Source organism: Pleurodeles waltl, chromosome 8 (genome assembly GCF_031143425.1).
Source record: "Pleurodeles waltl isolate 20211129_DDA chromosome 8, aPleWal1.hap1.20221129, whole genome shotgun sequence".
Taxonomy (NCBI): Eukaryota; Metazoa; Chordata; class Amphibia; order Caudata; family Salamandridae; genus Pleurodeles; species Pleurodeles waltl.
Window position 1 is genome coordinate 1483028649 of NC_090447.1, and position 19577 is coordinate 1483048225.

A 19577-nucleotide genomic window follows, 5' to 3' on the forward strand; every position below is an offset into this window, starting at 1 on the left:
TTTTTCCTTAAACCACATACCTTAACAAGACAGGACATTAAGAAGGTCAAAGACATATTCTGGCAGAGAAATCAGGATATGGACCCGGTCTCTTGCTTAATGAGCCAACGGACAAAATTAGAGACACAACAACTTCAACCGAAGCTGTACTTGACCATCATTAATCATGAGCGACAAAGGTTTTTACTCATAAGACTACGCCTAAATACCCTACATTATCTGGTAGCATTCCCAGTTGCTGGAACCTGGTTTAAGATCCTCCCTCCCTGTCGCTGCGATGGAAAGACAACTCAAAGTACATTACATTTTATGCTTTTTTGCACTTTATACACTACTCCAAGAAAAAGGTTTTTACGTCCGCTATTTCAGTCTAACAGTATTAGAACTAGCCAACTTGCTTACTCCCACTTACATGATTTGGGAACTATGGACATAATCCAGGCTGTGCTAAATTTTATACATGCTGCTTTTGGTGCTCGGAAAATTTATTAACAGTGTTTTTAGAAATTTTTATGACTGGAAATTCTGTATGTTATTTATTTATTTTATGTCTTTTATGGCCTTTTTGCACCGAATAAAGTAAATTAAAGAAAAGAAAGAACACCAGTATGTTGTATAGTTGTTTTGTATATGGTGAAATATGGAGTGAGAAAGGGTCAGCTAGTGTTCAGCTCCCATACTGTACAGAACAGTGAAAAATATTTTTCTTCATTTTCTAGGAAGGGTACGGAAGCCTGCTGCTGTGTTATCTCTTGTCCTTCCTTCAAGACAAACCTTGAAAGGCCGCTTCTTCCTATAGACACATTTTAGCTACTGTGCTCATTAAAGAGCTTCTCTGTCCGCTTAACATGAGCTTCAGAAAATGTGACAGTTGAGCACATATTTTGTTAGTCTGCAGATACTGAATGGCTCATGTTAGAATAAGCAGACCTGTTTTCTAGTCCCTTTTGCTTTCATGACGCATCCATTGCATGAACAAGGACTATGTAGACCTTTGTTGTATAGTTCATTTTAAAAACACTTTACAGAGACCGCACTCATCAATAGCAAGGGAAATGATAAATTACTGAGAGTCATATCATCTGCCTTTGTAGATCAGACAATTTGCTGTACATATTACAGATAAAACTTTTGTAAAAGTATCCCAGTAAAGTACACGTGTTAAACAAACAGAGGAATAAAACTTCCCAGAATAAAGTGCCAAAATGAACATAAAAGCTGAGGGAACTAACATAAGTTAGAAAAACAGCTTCTTTTAAGCAAAATGTAGTTTGACATTTCTAGCGAATTAATATTAGCTTTGGCCGTGGTTAGTTTTTCTAGTGATGTGAGGGAAGGGTGAAAAAGATACATAAGAAGGTGTGCTCTTCAAGCATGCTAGTGTCAGTAAATCTTTGTGAGAAAGTTCTTATTTTCCTATTTTTGTGTCAGCAAGAAGAAAAGAAAATGCTGTAGAAGGACTATAATTAGAGTAGGAGAGCACTAGTTCTTTCTGACGATGACTTGGTTTTAATACGAGGAGACGCTGAAGATACACGACCCCTGGCCAGGCTAAGCTCCTATCCAACTGACCTTCACTCCAGGTCCCAGAGATCTACAGTCTGGGCTCTAGAAGAAGCCCAGATGCCATGGACAACATCAGCTCTAAGACCATTCATGTAAATACAACACATCCCCTTTCCTTAACTTAAACACGTACATGGTACTATGCTATTACATCTTCTAAATACAAGACATAATACAACAATATATGCTATTACATCTCATAGATATAAGACTTATACATCAGTTATTATACATCAAATAAAAGGCAAACTTTTTTTCATGTTCTTTTAAGTACATATGTAATCTTTCAAAACTGAGTTTTCTCTTTTATTTGTTCACTCTATTCTCTTACTCCCACTTCCACTCCATCCTCCTTGTGACTATTCAAAGAGAATTGTGTATTCCCCTTCTCATCCATTCTTTCTATTCTAGATCATTACATCTCGTCATCCTTCTGGTATTCCACCATTTACCATCTGACACTTTCAAAATGTTTCCTTTCACTTCTTTAGGTTCATAGTTCCCTTTCTTACTATGTTTCCAGTGCATTTTCTAGTCCTCATACCAGTCTCATACTTCATACCACTATTCTTGACCTTAACATTGTGCCTTTCCTCATACATCCTTTGGTAATCCGCCACCCTCTCAATCAATTTATGCTCATCAACACTCTTGTGGCCAGACCTTCCCATCCAAGCTGGTACTACTACTGTGCATGGCACTCTTCCTTTTAATAACAGAAATGATGTTTCCCCTGTCGCTGAGTGAGGAGTGACTCTATAATTCTACAGCGTATCACTAATTTGACATTTCCACGTGGAATTATTGGATAAGGCTAGTTGAATGCTTTTCCCTCAAAACGCGGTTGAAGCTCGAAACCATACCAGTTCCCCTGGGATGATATAATGGTGCTTTGTAATGCTTTATACCCCACTTTTTAAAGAACTCAAACTCTTCTGAAATTAATTGTGGTCCATTGCCACTTACAGTATATGCTGGTGTTTTGCTGCACTACGGGCCAAGATAAAACACACACACTGAAAGGAACTCTTGGTATGCAACTCTTAGACTAAGAATTACATTTATTAAATCACTCCATGAGGCTCGCTACGAAAGGTCAAGAGTGTACAACTGAAAGTGCACGTTTTAAAATGGTCACAGCAGTGAAATAAATACATGTACAAAGAATATTCGGATTCAGTCTATAAACAGCAAATATATACAATATATTCAAGCACAATGTAAAGCAGATGATAAGAATTAAAAATGCATCACCATGGGGCACAGCCGAATTGAATTAAAAATGCATCCCCATGGGGCACAGCCGAATTCGCTTAATCTCTTCTGCCAGCAACAGGTTGTCAAACCCCGGGTTCACCGTGAAGAGAGAGAGAGCGCTACCCTCCAGGGAAAGATGACAGGCATCAGCATCCTGATCCTGCCAGAGGTCTGATTCACTCCATGGCCAAGCTGGTTTAGGTCCCTTATACACCTTAAACAAGCCAGAGAGGAGAATTCTAGAAAACCCCTCTCGCTCTGTAAGTTGCTGGCTACTTCAGGTCAGTTTCGAAAGGAACACATTGGAACTGGCCAAGATCCCAAGGTGCTTCTCCAAAACCAAATCGGTCCCATTCTCTTCCAGGGGATCCTCATCAATAGTCATAAACATTGAATATTCCCGCCCTTGTGCGGGGACCCCGGAGCATATATATATAAAATACATACATATTATCATGTGTAAAACAGCAATGCAGGCTATAATCATAAATAGGCTAAAATGCTTTATTTCTATGCAAGTTTTTTTTTAATTTTTTTTTTTTATATATTATAAAATCACAATAGATCATAAATATCTACCTAAGCCCCCAAAAACTGGACTTAGGGAAGTAAACAGCAGTAAATAGCAGAGAAAAATAGAAAAAACTACATTGAAAAATAATGAAGCATTCTTAGCCAATAGGCTGCATGCAGGTTAACACAGGAGAACCATAAAAACTTTGGCACCGTGCCTTTAAGACCCTGAGCACCTCCAGTATCCCACCATGCCTCAGGGGTGAAGGGAAGGTGACAGTTGGTTCACAGTTAGGTCAGTTCTTTTTTCCGGCTTCTTCTGAGAGGATCCTGGAGCATTGAGCTCTCAGTTTTTCTGAGTTTTTCTTCAGAAAAATCCTTAAAAAATAGTGTTTTTCCTGTTTACTCGACAGATAACATCTTTTGTCTGAGTTGGGAAGTTTTTTTGACAGAAAATGCCATCTCTTTTTGTAAAATGTCCTTCTTGTGGGAAGAAGAAAGCCCAGTCAGACCCACACTCTCTGTGTATTGTCTGCCTGCCGCAGAGTCACTGTCCTGACACCTGCAAGTATTGTAAGAACATGTCAAGGAGGACTCTCAAAGACAGAGAGAAGATCAGGCTACATGGGCTTCAGGAGAGGAAAAAGTCAACATCCTCTTCACTTCCCAGACCTACAACAGAAGGAATGGCCCGATCGACGTCGACAGGTAGGATTGTGCCTGTTTGTACTCCATCGACGTCATCGGCACCACCGTCTCACCGGCATAGATCGCCGTCGACGGTGACCAGACCGACGTCGAAGGACAAAGCGTCGAAGCATGGACACAGGGGTACATCTCCGTCGACGGCAGGCCGCCGTTCGGCATCGAGCCATCTCCGGCGCTCCCGTTCGCCGTCGAGAACGTCTCACCCCTTGGCGTCGAAGAACACGACACCAAAACCACCACGACGGCATGAACATCCGCCGTCGACCACTCGCCACTCAACGTCGAGACACACGACGGCGAGTAGGTCCAGGACCCGCGATCGTCGATCGGCGTCAAGACATTCAACGTCGAGGCCTTCGACGTCAAGACATTCAACGTCGAGAACAGACCAGCCATCGCAACCTTCGACGTCGAGGATACAATCGACGTCGACACAACCTTCAGCTGTGTCACAGGCAGTAGAGCCAGCGGACAAAGCTCCCTCACCGGTGGTCTCTATAAGGAGTGCATCATCCCATTCCAGAGCGGTCTCATCGGGGCATGTTTCTCCCATCACTCTATCACCCAGATGGTTAGAGAGCCTGAATAGACCGGCAGCATCCCCGGATTCCCAATACTCTAGGATGTATTCTCCTACTGCCTCATTACCGAGAACGCCATCGCCTACAGCTAGAGCAGGACGGGCTCGTTCTGCTTCTCGTCAGCCGACCACAAGACCTGCACACTCTGCTACAGCCTCTCGGAGCAGGTCCCGTTCCCGAAGGAGAACCAGGTCGCGAACACCACGCAGAAGATCACCTTCTTGGTCTTCTTCAGGATCGTCTGTTGGGCGCTACTCCCCCACACTCACAGATTCTCCACCTGCTAGGATTTCCCCGGTGGATGATATCACCACTTTTAATGAGGTTCTTCTAAGGGGAGCGCAGAAGCTAAATATTGAGGTACCGGAACCGGCCACCTCATCCTCAGTTATCTTTGAGACCCTACAACACAGATCAGTCTCGAGAAAACTGCTGCCACTAGTACCGGGTTTGCTGCAACCTACTATGGACACTTTTCTGTCTCCAGCCACTCTCAAGTCTGCCCCGGCTAGGATTCAAAAGAAATACAAAGCTCCGGAGCAAGATCCTTTATTCCTGCGGAAGGATCCGCCACCGGACTCTGTGATCTTAGCCGCAGCCAGAAAAACACACTCTGTGGCATCATCTTCCACAGTCCCCCCGGATAAGGAGAGCAGACACCTAGACTCCCTGGGGAGAAAGATGTGCGGTACGGCGGCATCTGCTATGAAGGTCTCCAGCGCCTCAGCACTTCTGGGCAGATATGACCGCTCTCTGTGGGACTCACTCCACAGATTTACAGAAAAGTTGCCCAGGGAAGATAGACAGGACTTCCAGGAAATCTTGCAGGAAGGGGGCCTAGTATCTAACCAGGTCATCAGCGCGGCGGCGGACGGGGCGGATTTGGCTGCGCATGGGTATGCCACGGAATCTGCGCTAGGAGGTCTTCCTGGCTACGGCTCACGGGTCTAAAGCAGGAAGCACAGCAACGCATTTTAAACCTCCCATTCAGCGGCAATTCGTTGTTCGGTACCCACGCGGATGAAGAGATGGCCCGAATGAAAACGGAAGTGGACACGATGAGGGCAGTGGGCCTGGAACGTAAGAAAGACTTCAGGCGGAGGTACAGGCCGTACGACAGACGACCATTCCAGCAGAGGGTTCAAACCCCTCACTGGTCTCAGAGGCCACAACAACGACAGGGACGTCCCCTGTTTCAGGCACGTAGACCCACAAGAGACCGAGGGTCAAGTAGACCTCAACAGTCTACAGCAAAGACACCAACAAAGCAATGAGGCATTGCTTCCCTCAGCACTGTGCACCACTCCGGTGGGGGGAAGTGTTACGCATCATCTTCACGAGTGGCACTCCATCACAAAAGACAAGTGGGTGCTCAATATTGTCGAACATGGCTATTCTCTCCTTTTCAAAAAACCTCCTCCACACTTGCCGCCAGCAAGAGGTTTTCCTTCTCATCTCAGCCTGCTACGCAAGGAAGTTCTCGCACTCCTACAAAAGAAGGCTGTAGAAAAGGTTCCTCCGGCACAAAAAGGAAAAGGGGTGTACTCCCGTTACTTTGTGGTGGCGAAAAAAGGTCAGCAGGGCCTCTTCAGGCCAATTCTGGACTTACGGCTCCTGAACAAGTACATAAGAAAACAGAAGTTCAGGATGCTAGCCCTTCACCAGATTGTCCCGCAACTGCATCAGGGAGACTGGATGTGCTCCATCGACCTACAGGATGCATATTTTCACATCCCAATAGCATCCAAACATCGGAAATTTTTACGTTTCCAGATAGCGTCACAGCACTACCAATTCAGAGTCCTTCCATTCGGCCTGAAGTCTGCACCCCGAGTCTTTTCAAAATGTGTAGCAGTGGTAGCGGCACATCTTCGAAGACAAAAAATATTCGTCTACCCCTACCTGGACGACTGGCTAGTGAAGGCCTCCTCTCCGGATCAGGCGAGAGAACATCGAGACATCGTACTAAGAACTTTCGAGTCTCTAGGTCTTCAAATCAACCACAACAAGTCAACCCTGATTCCAACACAAAACCTCCACTACCTGGGAGCGATACTAAACACAGAGCTCCAAACAGTGTATCCTTCGGAGGAACGACTTTTATCAATCCACAGGAAGTGTCAACAACTATTAACAGCCGATGCACCTACTGCTCGTCAGGTGACATCGCTTCTGGGCTCCATGGCTTCATGCATCTTCATTGTCCCGAATGCCAGGCTACGCATGAGGCCCCTTCAGGAGGCATTAGAGAACAATTGGAGCCAAAAGACGGGTCACTGGGAGGACAGAGTTCGACTACCAGAAGTGGCTTTTCAATCACTACAATGGTGGATGCACAGACCTCACCTGTCGATAGGTTCTCCGTTTCACCAGTCAATTCCAGCCGACATTCTGGTAACGGATGCGTCTCTTCAGGGTTGGGGTGCTCATCTGGGTTCCTTCCAAGCTCAGGGTCTGTGGTCCGACAAGGAAAAGAACTATCACATAAATCTACTGGAGCTCAGAGCAGTCCATCTGGCTCTCAAATCTTTCTCTCCATTGGTTCAGGGGAAATCTCTCCTAATTCAGACAGACAATACAACCACAATGTATTACCTGAACAAACAGGGAGGAACAAGATCACTACCTCTGTCTCGAGAATCCCAAACGATATGGCATTGGCTCCTGGCCAGGGGAATGTCTATCACAGCGGTACACCTGCCAGGTCAGCAAAACGTAGAGGCAGATTTCCTGAGCAGACATCTAGAAGACGCGCACGACTGGGTCCTACACGACGAAGTCGTCGAGGACATCTTCGGTCAATGGGGTCGACCCCAGTTGGATCTCTTTGCAGACGAAACAAACAAGAAATGCCCAGACTTCGCATCCAGGTTCTGCCGTCCGGGATCTCAAGGGAATGCCCTGTTGATCAACTGGTCAGGGACATTTCTCTACGCCTTTCCACCGATTCCCCTCATACCGGCAGTAATCAACAAATTTTACAACTCCAGAACCAGAATGATTCTGATAGCGCCACAATGGCCCCGCCAATTCTGGTACACGGACCTACTCAACTTATCGGAAAAACCTCACAGGAGGTTGCCGTGCAGACCGGATCTCCTGAGCAGAATGGAAGGCAGAATCCTACATCCCAACCTTCCCTCTCTGAGCTTGACAGCATGGCTCCTGAATTCCTACAGTATGGGCACCTAGGGCTCTCACAGGAGTGCATGAACATCTTGAAAGAGTCAAAACGACCTTCCACGCGGCGTTCTTACGCTTTTAAGTGGAAGAGATTTTACATCTGGTGCTCTCAACAAGGTATAAATCCCATACGAGCTCAGGAGGACGTCATACTGTCCTATTTGCTTCATCTGGCGAAGTCTGGTCTGCAGGTATCTTCTATTAAGGTTCATTTGTCTGCAATTACAGCGTATCGTAAGTCGCCTTCTCAGGAATCCTTCTTTACGATACCTGTAGTCAAGGATTTTTTAGAAGGCTTGAAAAAGGTTTTTCCTCCCATTCGGAGACCTTCTCCTCCATGGGAACTGAATGTAGTCCTGTCAAAGCTTATGGGCCCTCCCTTTGAACCTATCCACAAGGCCTCTTTACAGCACCTTACGTGGAAGACGGCTTTTTTGGTGGCCATTACTTCAGCGAGGAGGGTCAGCGAAATTCAGGCTCTGTCTTGCAGAGAACCGTACACGGTTTTTCACGATAATAGAGTGGTTCTGCGAACTCACCCATCTTTCCTTCCGAAGGTGGTGTCAGAATTCCATATCAATCAGACTATATCTTTACCGACTTTCTTTCCCAATCCGGAGACTCCGGCTGAGAAAGCATTGCATTCTTTAGACTTGAAAAGAGTGCTGAAATTCTATTTGGACAAAACAAAACCGATTAGACAATCTAACCATTTGTTTCTAAATTATGGTCATTTAAGAACAGGAGAGGCAGCGTCTAAACGAACGATATCAAGATGGATTGTGTCTTGTATTGTTAACTCTTACCAACTGGCTAATAAGCGATTACTGGCTAGGCCAAAAGCGCATTCCACAAGGGGAAAAGCGGCTACTGCTGCCCTCCTTAACAATGTACCAATTTCCGAGATTTGTAAGGCTGCTACATGGAAGTCTGTGCATACCTTTACTAAGCATTACTGTTTAGACTCGGATGCAAGAGCGGATGCCCAGGTGGGGCAGGCCTCTCTTAGAAATCTATTTGCATGAATATATATTCTTTCCTGCACTTCTTTCAGACAGTCCGCAGGGTTTAGGGATGGGCTTGCTAATCTATTCAATGTTTATGACTATTGATGAGGATCCCCTGGAAGAGAAGGATAAGTTACTTACCTGTAAATCCTAGTTCTCTTCCAGGGGTATCCTCATCAAAGTCATAAACAACCCACCCTCCTCCCCGGACTCAAGTCTCCTAGAAGTGCAGGACAGATTATTTTTCTAATCAGTTACACAGATTGTCACCGTAAAAAAGTACTGACCTAACTGTGAACCAACTGTCACCTTCCCTTCACCCCTGAGGCATGGTGGGATACTGGAGGTGCTCAGGGTCTTAAAGGCACGGTGCCAAAGTTTTTATGGTTCTCCTGTGTTAACCTGCATGCAGCCTATTGGCTAAGAATGCTTCATTGTTTTTCAATGTAGTTTTTTCTATTTTTCTCTGCTATTTACTGCTGTTTACTTCCCTAAGTCCAGTTTTTGGGGGCTTAGGTAGATATTTATGATCTATTGTGATTTTATAATATATAAAAAAATAAAATAAAAAAAAACTTGCATAGAAATAAAGCATTTTAGCCTATTTATGATTATAGCCTGCATTGCTGTTTTACACATGATAATATGTATGTATTTTATATATATATGCTCCGGGGTCCCCGCACAAGGGCGGGAATATTCAATGTTTATGACTTTGATGAGGATACCCCTGGAAGAGAACTAGGATTTACAGGTAAGTAACTTATCCTTCCATACCATAAACATCATCCTAGCACATCCTTATCTCTCTGACTCCCCCATGTTATGCCTTAGCCCTCGATGAGAAAGCACCCGCATACACGTAGAGTAAAAACATGAGCGAAAAACACATTGCATAACATGTTGTGCACGGAAAAATACTTGAACCTTACAAAGTCGTTGTTCCAAGGTAAGTTTATTTGAATTAAGTAGGACGATACAAGTACCAGCCTTCCCACACCAGCTTCTCTTCCAACTGTCCCTCTCCCGTCATCCACATTCTATTCCCCGACATTCCGTTGAGTCTTGTGCTCGCTCATATGTCAACAAGCACAAGACTCAATAGCACATAGGCCAAAGGCCTAAGACCCAACACACCTCTAACGTTGCGGCGAAACTAAGTCGGGTACAGAATGGAGTCTGTAATCAAAACGGAGCTAGTGGCTGCCAGTGTGATGGTGTGCTGCTGGGCTAAGTGCAACGTGGAGTCAGTGGTCAAAACACAAATCATTACAGCTGGACATCCTTCCTTCCTGAATATGTCTTCACAAAAACCTATTACATTGCTGGTCCTCATCTCTCTCATAAATGCCACTACAGGCCATTTTAAATAATAATCCGTCATAACAATTGCAAACCTATTTGAAACTCCAAGACTTTCAAATGGACCACAGATGTCTATTGCTACTTTCTTCCATGCTTTTTTTGGTAAATTTGTTGGACAAATCAAAGACTCCTGCAAAGCATGTAACTTATCGCTGACTGTACAGGGAATACATTCTCTCACAAATCTTTCTATTTGTCGGTTCCTGACCACCAAAAATCAACATGTGCTTTCCTTTTCATGACTGTCACACCACTGTGCCCTTCACGCAGTAATTTCAACAATTTCTCTCTTAAAGTCCTGGGTCCTTCTCTCATCATCACTCCATCAGCAACTGACATTTCCTCGCAAATGTTTTTGAAGGTCTCCAAATCTCCAACCATTTTCCATTTTCGTGCTTCTAGTAAAACCTCCATTCATTTTACTAACTGCGGATCTGACTGCACTGCCTCTTTCCATTCATCTCTTTCTATGGCACCGCACACATCTGAAATTTCCACTACCCATCCATTCCTCCTCTTCTACTTCAGTCTCTTTATCTAATGGCAATATTGACATACAGTCAGCTTTGATGTTTTCAAGCCCTGGCACATGCTGTATCTCAAATGAGTGTTCTTTTAACCTGTTGTTCTGCTTTGCTCTAAACTAAGAGAACAAGGCTAAAGAATGCAAATAATGCAGTACTCTTAGTCTGAGTAATGAATTTATTAAGGCACTTCCCAGGGTTTAGACATAAGTATAAAAAAATATTAACACAAGCATTTAATTTGAATGCAGCAGCTCCTAAAATAATCACAGCAGTTGAATAATAGTACTCAGAGAAAATGCAATATATCAACAAGGAATATGGATGACGAATTTATATACATTTATGCATGCACACAGTAAAACTAGATAATTAAGAATTAAAAATGCATCACCATGGGGTTCAAATCCAACATCATCCGTGTCTTTGCCAGTGTCAAGCTGTGGAACTCTGAACAGCTGAGGCAGGAGGAATTTCCCCAATGGGAACTCTGATTTTCCTGAGCAGTGCGTCCACCCTCAGAAATGAGTTCCTTCTGCCTCAGCGCCAAGCTTCCCCACCTTATATGCTTTAAAAAAACTTAAGAGGAAGGTTTTGGTAACCCCCTCCCTCTCCCTTCGAGTAAGTTGCGAAATTCAAGCGCTTGGCTGTACTTGGTCAGTGTTGGAAAACACGCAAAGGATTGGCCAGATCACAGGGTGTATTTCCAAGACAGAGCCGTACCCTTCTCTGCTTTAACATTCTCATCCTTGTACACTCTTATCAGCATTGCATCCCCATGTTATGTTCCCTTCCCTGGTGAGAAAAGTGAAAACACGTTAACAGGCTGTGTGTGGAAAAATACCTGCACCACCGATGTGACTGCATTTAGCTAAGCACAAAATGGAGTCAGTGGTCAAGATGGAATCAGTGGTTAAACACAGATAGCATTACACCTGTACAGCCACTTTGTGATACGATGTGTAGCTATACTTATACCTGCTGTAGAAAAAAAATCCACTAAAGAAAATCTGTAGCCCATGCAAATATCCAAAAATGTCATACCCCTACCAGCTCGCCAATGCGTCCTCCGTCCTGGAGTAGTTAATCCCCATCTCCTTTCAACATGCGCGATGCAAAGGCTACCACTCTCTCTTTCCCTCCTTGTTGCTGTAGCAAAGCCACCCCAAACCTGATAACGTCTTGCATTTGTCACATTTATAGTTCTGTCATTAGGATCATATGGTTTCAAAGTCACTGCTTTCACAATAGATTGCCTTATTTCAAATGCTTCTTGACAAGCTTCAGACCATGTGAATGCTATACCTTTCTTCATTAAATCACACAACATTTGAACTTTATCCACAAAATGGTCTCCGAATTTTGTGCAATACTCTTCTAGGACTAAAAACTATCTTAGTTGGTCCTTGTGCTGTGGAGAGGGTGCATTTTCTATTCACTCTACCAGGTTCAATTTAGGTCTTATTCCATCTTGTTTCAAAGTATGCCCTAAATATTCCACCTTTTCGTACAAAATGTAAACTTAGTTTTTCTTATTGTTAATCCTGCATTTTCCATTTTGTGTAATACTTTCTTTAGAGTACTATTGTGCACTTGTTTGCTCCCACTTCATCCTAGAATACCAATATGTTCTCCACATCTTTCAAAACACCCTGCAGCACTCATTGAAACACTGCAGATACAGAGGCCAACCCAAAGGGCATACAAACAAATCTAAAAGTACCTTTGGATGTGATGAAAGACTTCAAATGGCGAGAGACTCTATATAAATGCACCTGGTGGCAAGCATTCAACAAATCTAATGTGGTAAAATATTTTCCTCCTTTCACACTCATTAACTTATCATCTATCCTCTGCAAAGGATGGCTATCAATCAAGATATGTCATGCAGGTTCCTCAAGTCCACACCTGCAGATCTTTCCATTCGACCTCCTTGTGATTACAAATAGACCTAACCACTGAGCCTCATTGAGCTCAATCACTCTTTACTTGCAGTTTCTGTAATTCCTCCTTCAACAACCCCTTGAATGCAATTGGAACATTCTGCACTTTTTTTTGGCCTCACACCCTCCTTAAGAGCAATGTGATGCTAAAATTTCTTGAGGCATCCCAAATCATTTTTAAATAAGTTCAGAAATGTTGTTATCCACTCATTTTCTTCCGGATCTTCCATCAACAACACTTGTTTGGGGTGATTAGTGTTTAACACAATTCCCAAAACACTTTGATCTTTCCACCCCAGCTCTGATCTTCCTTGTTCTACCACATAAACTTTCCTTTTGGCCATTCTTCCTTGGAACTCTAAATTTGCCCAAAATTATCCTACAACTGGAGGTTTAAAACTGCAGTATTCTCCAGGTTCCACATCTGCAGGTTCTAGTTCAACCCCATCCAAATTCTTCCACATTCTTTTGTCAATTGACATAAAAGATGAACACAATTTTTCCCATGCTTGTACATCTTTCACACTCATTCTTATTGTACACTTTGGCAGACAATATACCTCTTCCATTCCTACATATTGTGCACACACCACCCGTAATTCTTCTCCTCCTACAGCTAAAACTTCAACCTCATCTCCTCCATTCTCTTCCAACTCCTCCCGGTAGGATGACTCACATCTGTTTGCAGAGTTCCTATATTTTCCCATATTAGACTTTCTACATACTAAATGCCCTAACTTTTTGCATTTTAAACATTTGCTGTTAGAAGCAGGGCACTCACCAGCCTCTGCAGTGTTTAGTACTTCCTCATCTGAAGCACTCCTTAGTTTTTTCCTTTTCGCTCATTCTTATCATCCTCTGTATATCATTTTCATTGCCCTTGTTTCTAATTTTCTTTTTACCCACAGCTTCATTTACCTACTCACATTCCTTTTTTTCCAATAAGCTTCCACCTAGTTCCTTTACACACCTGGATGTATTTTTCATATGTCTCGCCACATCAGTTGTTTTGTTTAATGTAGTATCACTCAATCCCAATAACTTTTCTTGAGTTTTCATGTCTTGTAACATGTTAACAAATTGATCTCTAACTATTTCATGCTTGAGAGCCTTACATTTACATGACACTGCTAGACACCTTAAAACTGCAATATATTGGTCAATGGGTTTACCTTGTCTTTGTGCACTGGAAAAAACGTATGTCTTCCAACTACTACACTAGTTTTTCTCCATGAATTTTCTTCCAAAGCCTTAATAGCAATCTCATATACCTCTCCTTCATTCTCTGACTCATCCTCTCCATTCCTGATACTGGTACTTGACATGGGTAATGTCTTTAAAACTTTCCTCCCTTCAACCACTAAATAATGTTTTAAGAATTTCCATTTTCGTATTCTCCATACACATATCTCCTCCAGTGGCCTCCAAATAAGTCTCAAAAGCTTCTTTCCAATCTTCCCATATCATAATCAGTTCACCTGGCTCTTGTAAAAACGTTGGTGGTGGTGGTATTGACAGTAATGCCATATCTTTAAAGCCATATTTCCAAAACCAATATTCAGTATAATTCACTGTTCATCTAAGCCACTTACAATAGTGCTTCCCACGCTTTATATCCAAACACTTGCAATACAGTGTTTTGTACTCGCTTAATTTCTGCAGTAAGGTTTTTTTTTTCTCCTTTTTATGCATCTAGTATCCAAATTACTCGCATTAGTTCACAAGCTGTGCGCACCAGCGTAATCTTTATTTCAATGCGCTGATAATTTACTTGAGTAACCGCGATGCTGTGTGCATCAGTGATATATCCCCATGCGCTCTACCTTAATTCCAGATGTGTAGATGCTGCGCAGATCAGCGGTTTTCCGATAATCAGCTGTGCATCCAATTTCACAATGCTTCCTTGTATGCTGTGCACATCAGAGTTTTTTTTTTTTCCGAAGGTAGGTGCTTGGCACGCCACCATTTCCTGCAGAGACAACAATGCTACAGTATCCTTGGCAGTGCCCTGCAGCAACACCCTACTGAGGCAACTTTGCTACAGTATCCTCAGCAACGCCCTGGCTTTCCTTTCTTCCCTTTGTGCGTAACTCTGATGCGTCAGCACACGCTGCGCTCCAGTCCTGTACATTCACCCAATGCTGCACCTCTACTCCTTCTCACTACACCATGCCAAACTCTTCTACGGTCTATGGTGCGTTATTCCTGACAAGGCAACTTTCAAATCTCCATACACTCAGTGATCCGTTCCTCATACCAGTTACTTTTGACCAAAACAATTTAAATTTCCTCCTACACCACCGTCATTTACTTTTTCTGCAGTGACTGCCGTCCTCCACATAGATCATGTCCCGACACTTGCTTCCGAATGACTTAAGTTGCGTAAATACTAGAATTTGCTTATGTTTCTGCCTTCTTCATGTCCTCATATGTTAACATAGTTGTGCAGATCCTTCTTTGCACACATCTAAGATTTTACCCTAACATCTTCACTCTGCACTTTTAGTCCTCACCTTCACCAGGGGTCCTGAACAGCTTCACTTGCTTCTTCGAATTTTATGCCTACTACTCAACAAATCGTCTACTGTCTGCCAAACTTCTTCCTTACCCCACCTTCGTCACCATTTTTTAAAATGAGAAGACACTGAAGATTTCCATAATCTTTTTTTAATTTAGCAGGAAAAATACACGACCTCTGGCCAGGCTGAGCTCCTATCCAACTAGCCCTCACTCCAGGTCCCAGAGAGCTACAGTCTGGATTCTAGGAGTAGAAGCCTAGTTGCCATGGACAACATCAGCCCTAAGACCATTCATGTAAATGGAACACTTAGTCCACTAATGAATGTGGAAGGGAGATAGTAATCACACGTAACCGTTGCTTGCTTTTGTAAGGCATGGCGGTGCTTGAGTTTTGCTATACGTTTTCTTGCCCCATCCCTTAATTAGGAGTGGAATATGCCAAAATACATGTTAAGAGGACAATTCCTTGCTGCCTAAGACCTTTATCACCAATGTAGAGCATGGATAGTAGGTTAGTGAGTGCAGCAGTTGTACTCGTTCTGTGACACCTCCACAGTATGCAGGTACCCTCTTTCTGTTAGGGAATCTGTGTGCTATCTTGCCCTGTTGCAAGTCTGTGAAATGCAACTATGCTTCTCAGACCTGTGGCATTCTCTTTGTGAATCAGGTTTCAGGATGTTCCTCAATCACAAAGAACCTCTATTAACAAACATCTCTTATATTTACTGTTCGAGTATCTTCGCGGCGCTCCAGCAGCTTCAATGTTTCAGTGCTACACTTATCATGAACTAGTATTTCCTGAATTAACTACCCGCTTCTGGAGCAACAACCCCCTGGATTTCCTTGCAGTGTTTGAGTCATTCACCGCAGGAGCCTGGGCTGCATGGACTTATGAGTAACTTGCAGTCTAACAGTGATGACTCCTAGGCAGCATTGCTTCCCCGGTAAGTGCCAGGGAGGAGGAAGCGCGCAAGGGGTGGAACGGTGTTGGGTCATCGGAGGCTAAACGGTTAATCTGAATGGTAGATTTGTTGTGAGAAATGTAATGGTGCAAGGAGGATGAAACAAATCACCAGTATAACATGTCACTTTCATTAAATGCTACTAGACTGAATGCATTAAACATTTTGAAAAACCATTAGGAGCCTTTATAAATTGGTGCTAATTTATATTTTTCCTTGTGTTTTTTTATTTTTTTTTAGCTCATAGTAAATATATTTTAATTGTTGTTCAGTTTGTTTTGTGCTTTATGTATTGTGGTTATTCACATTTTATGGAACATTTGTCATTCATACATTAACATCTACACAATCTGTTTATAGGTGGATAAACTGCAAACCTCTTAAACCAGAAACTCTCCAGAGAACCGTAGAGACTATTTTGGACCGTTTTCGTATACCCTGGGTTAGTGGTGCCCGAAAGATTGAAATCAGCCTTGTTCCTCCTCTGATTCTCCTTCCTGCCTTCCTGCACGTTGCAGCTTTGCACTACCTGCTGACTATCATCATCCTTACATCACTTCCTGTGGTGGTGCTGTGGTACTACTACCTCACCCACAGGAACAAAGGGCGTACTCTGTTCTTTCTGAGCCTTGGGCTTTTTTCCCTAGGCTACATGTACTATACCTTCCTTCGAGAAGTGGTTCCGAGAGGTGATGTGGGAAGCGGTCATGTGATCACCATCACATGCGGACTACTGCTAATGTTGGGAGCTCTCACTCAAGCAAAGAAGGACCCTGGATACCTCAGTATCAAGACAGGAGGCATCCGATCATCCCTCAGCGGCTCTCCAGAATCAATTAACAGAAGGACTGCAAGGTCAAATGGCTTTCACAAGCCTTTGTCTGGGAGTGACATTAAGTATACAGCCGAGGATGACACTGTTGGCTGTGCCAGGTCATTGCCTGAAAACCCTCCAGTCACAGAGAAAAACTGGTGTACGGCATGTAAACTTGTTAAGCCGTCCCGTGCAGGACACTGCCGGATTTGTAGTGCCTGTGTCAGCAGACTGGATCATCACTGTGTTTGGTAAGCACAAATTCCTGTAACATGAGCTAAGTTCTAACACATGAACAGCAGTGTATAGTCAGTGGTAAAGTTCCAATTTGAGCAGACTTCATTACCTGGGCACACATGTGATTGCCTGAGGATGCGTTCTCTCTGGAAACTATGATGATTCTTAGAGCCAGCATTTTGTACATTTGATTTGTGAGAAAACCACTTGCAAATATTACGTTATTTTTGTGTGGTTGGGAAAGATAGCCTATGGTTGTAATGCGATGGCCTTTTGTACTTTGTTTATTTAATCCCTCCCAATAGATGCAGGGATCGAAATAATTTGTTTGTCTTCCTGCTAACACTCTCAAATCATTACTTGTACATCATTCCAATCTACTGTTAATCCTTATCAGGCATTGTTTTGCTTTTATCAGTGGGTCAAACTGCTGTAGAATGTTTTTAAAGGGTTTAAGGCAACGTTTTTCTATTTGTATTGCTGCATACGTCCTTTTAGTCCTTACCTAAACAGTTTGACCAATATGGTTTGGTAGCAGGTGTCCCTTTTCCAGGGGCTATAAAAAGCATCACCAGCCAATATCCTCTGCCAACTGGCAGGCTATTCTGAATCTCTAACCAACTCCAGCGCCACATACTTGGCTCTGTTGGATATCTTCCAGCTAGAATATGGAGGGAGTATAGTCTACTGCGCTAGGAAAGATGATGTGCCAGAAGACAAGTTTGTCATTCAGTCTTCCAAACATTTCAAAAGTATTAGCAAGCTTTCACATGCTGATGTGAGAACGTTTGTAAACATCAGTCTGAAGCAAGTAAAGGCTAGTTGAAATCTTGTATGTATGTACTGATACTTATATAGTGCTGTTATATCAGAGAAGCAACAGGATCATAGTTGTTCAGCATGGTATGCCATCTTTCAGCTATAACTTGCAAGATAATGGCGCAGGAAACGACTCATTTTCATTGTGACTTGGAATTGACCATAGCACGAATGTGATGGGTGAATATGCTTGAAAGAGTACACCTTCCACAAGAGCCAAGGATTCCCTTTCTTGCCCTAAAGAGATTGTCTTGAGTTGCAATCTCTGGAGTACATGTTTTCTTCCAAAAAGTGCAATCTCGCTATCATGAATTAGGTTGGTGGAATACTGGATGTCTAAATGGCCGGTATATTGGTTGCTGAATGTCTTGATGAGGCCCATGTGACAACACATTTCCCAAAATGGGTTTGTGGTACATATGGTTGCAATAGAACTACATTTTGGTCACTGTGGGCCTTTTCCAGAAGGACTCCCAAAGCAGCTCAAGACCAATAAAGGCTGGAGAGGATGGATTGTGAGTTACACCTTCACTGCCCTTAGGTTGAAGCTGCCCTTAGATTGAAGTGATAGGGCTGCATATCCCTGTGTTCCTGAGTTTTTAATTTTTGGAATTCTCTGATTGAATCATACAGTGCACTTGCGAAAATGTTCAGTGACGGTTCTCTGAGATTCTAGGATCAGTCGCCGGCACTGAAAGTACTTGTGATTTTACCATCTAGATACGTTGCTCAAGCACTCCTAGTCTCTAACTGTGACACTGGTGGCATAAGAGCAGCATGCACTAGTGCAACTATAGTTTTTTTTTCTACCATGTGTCAGAAATGTGTGAGTAACATTATCATTTATGTGGTATAGGCATTACTTCTTAGTTTGAGGCATGTTCACATTTCTTTCTCGTGCGGAAAAGGACAAAGCAGAAGAAACATTTCTGTAAATAGTCCTCAAAGAAAAGATCGACGATGAGTTGCTTACGTGGCTGTTCAAATGTGGAAATCAGTGTAAATCACACAGTCATTGCCTGGTTTTAAGAAGTAACTAGTTTTCCTCTATTTACAAGTTTCAATGCACATGTGCAAGGCATTACCGTTCAATAATACAACATCCATTCTAGTTAAGTCCTCTCAGTTTTCCTTTTTTCCGTAGAAGAAAGAGGCATTGGCTGTTAATAAGTCTGGTTTATAAATGAAAGTGCTTCTTCAGTTCAGGCACTTAAGTCATCGTAGGTGCACTGTCACTCATCCTCACACTGCTGCATACATACATTCAACCACGTACTTATATTTGCATGCTCCCACTTACACATCCACATGAAAACACACAAATTTAACAAGCATATGCAAGGTCAGCAAAAAAGAATGAAAGTAGAACACATGCTTCTGCCTAAATATCTCAGGCATAAGAATGTAATAAAAAATAAAATTATACATGGCAGTGGATGGCCATCATTTTGCAGTGGTGGTGTATGTAGTGTTGTTGTTTTAAAGTCCCAGTATGATTGCTAAGGGTAGAAGCAGAATGTGAATGACACTTTTAACAGATGATGGGCAGAAAATAGCTCTCCAGGTATGTGCATTTAA

The 19577-nt window shown here is 42.9% G+C and overlaps 1 protein-coding gene across 5 annotated transcripts in view; it reads left to right on the plus strand.

Moving 5' to 3' along the window:
- The window catches only part of ZDHHC23 (zinc finger DHHC-type palmitoyltransferase 23), a 226749-nt gene that overhangs the window by 117373 nt on the left and 89799 nt on the right, over positions 1 to 19577 (plus strand). For all 5 annotated transcript variants that reach the window (XM_069202680.1, XM_069202681.1, XM_069202678.1 and 2 more), the window contains exon 3: positions 16490 to 17194. In XM_069202680.1, coding sequence (XP_069058781.1) covers positions 16490 to 17194 — 705 coding nt within the window. The remainder of the gene's footprint in view (positions 1 to 16489; positions 17195 to 19577) is intronic.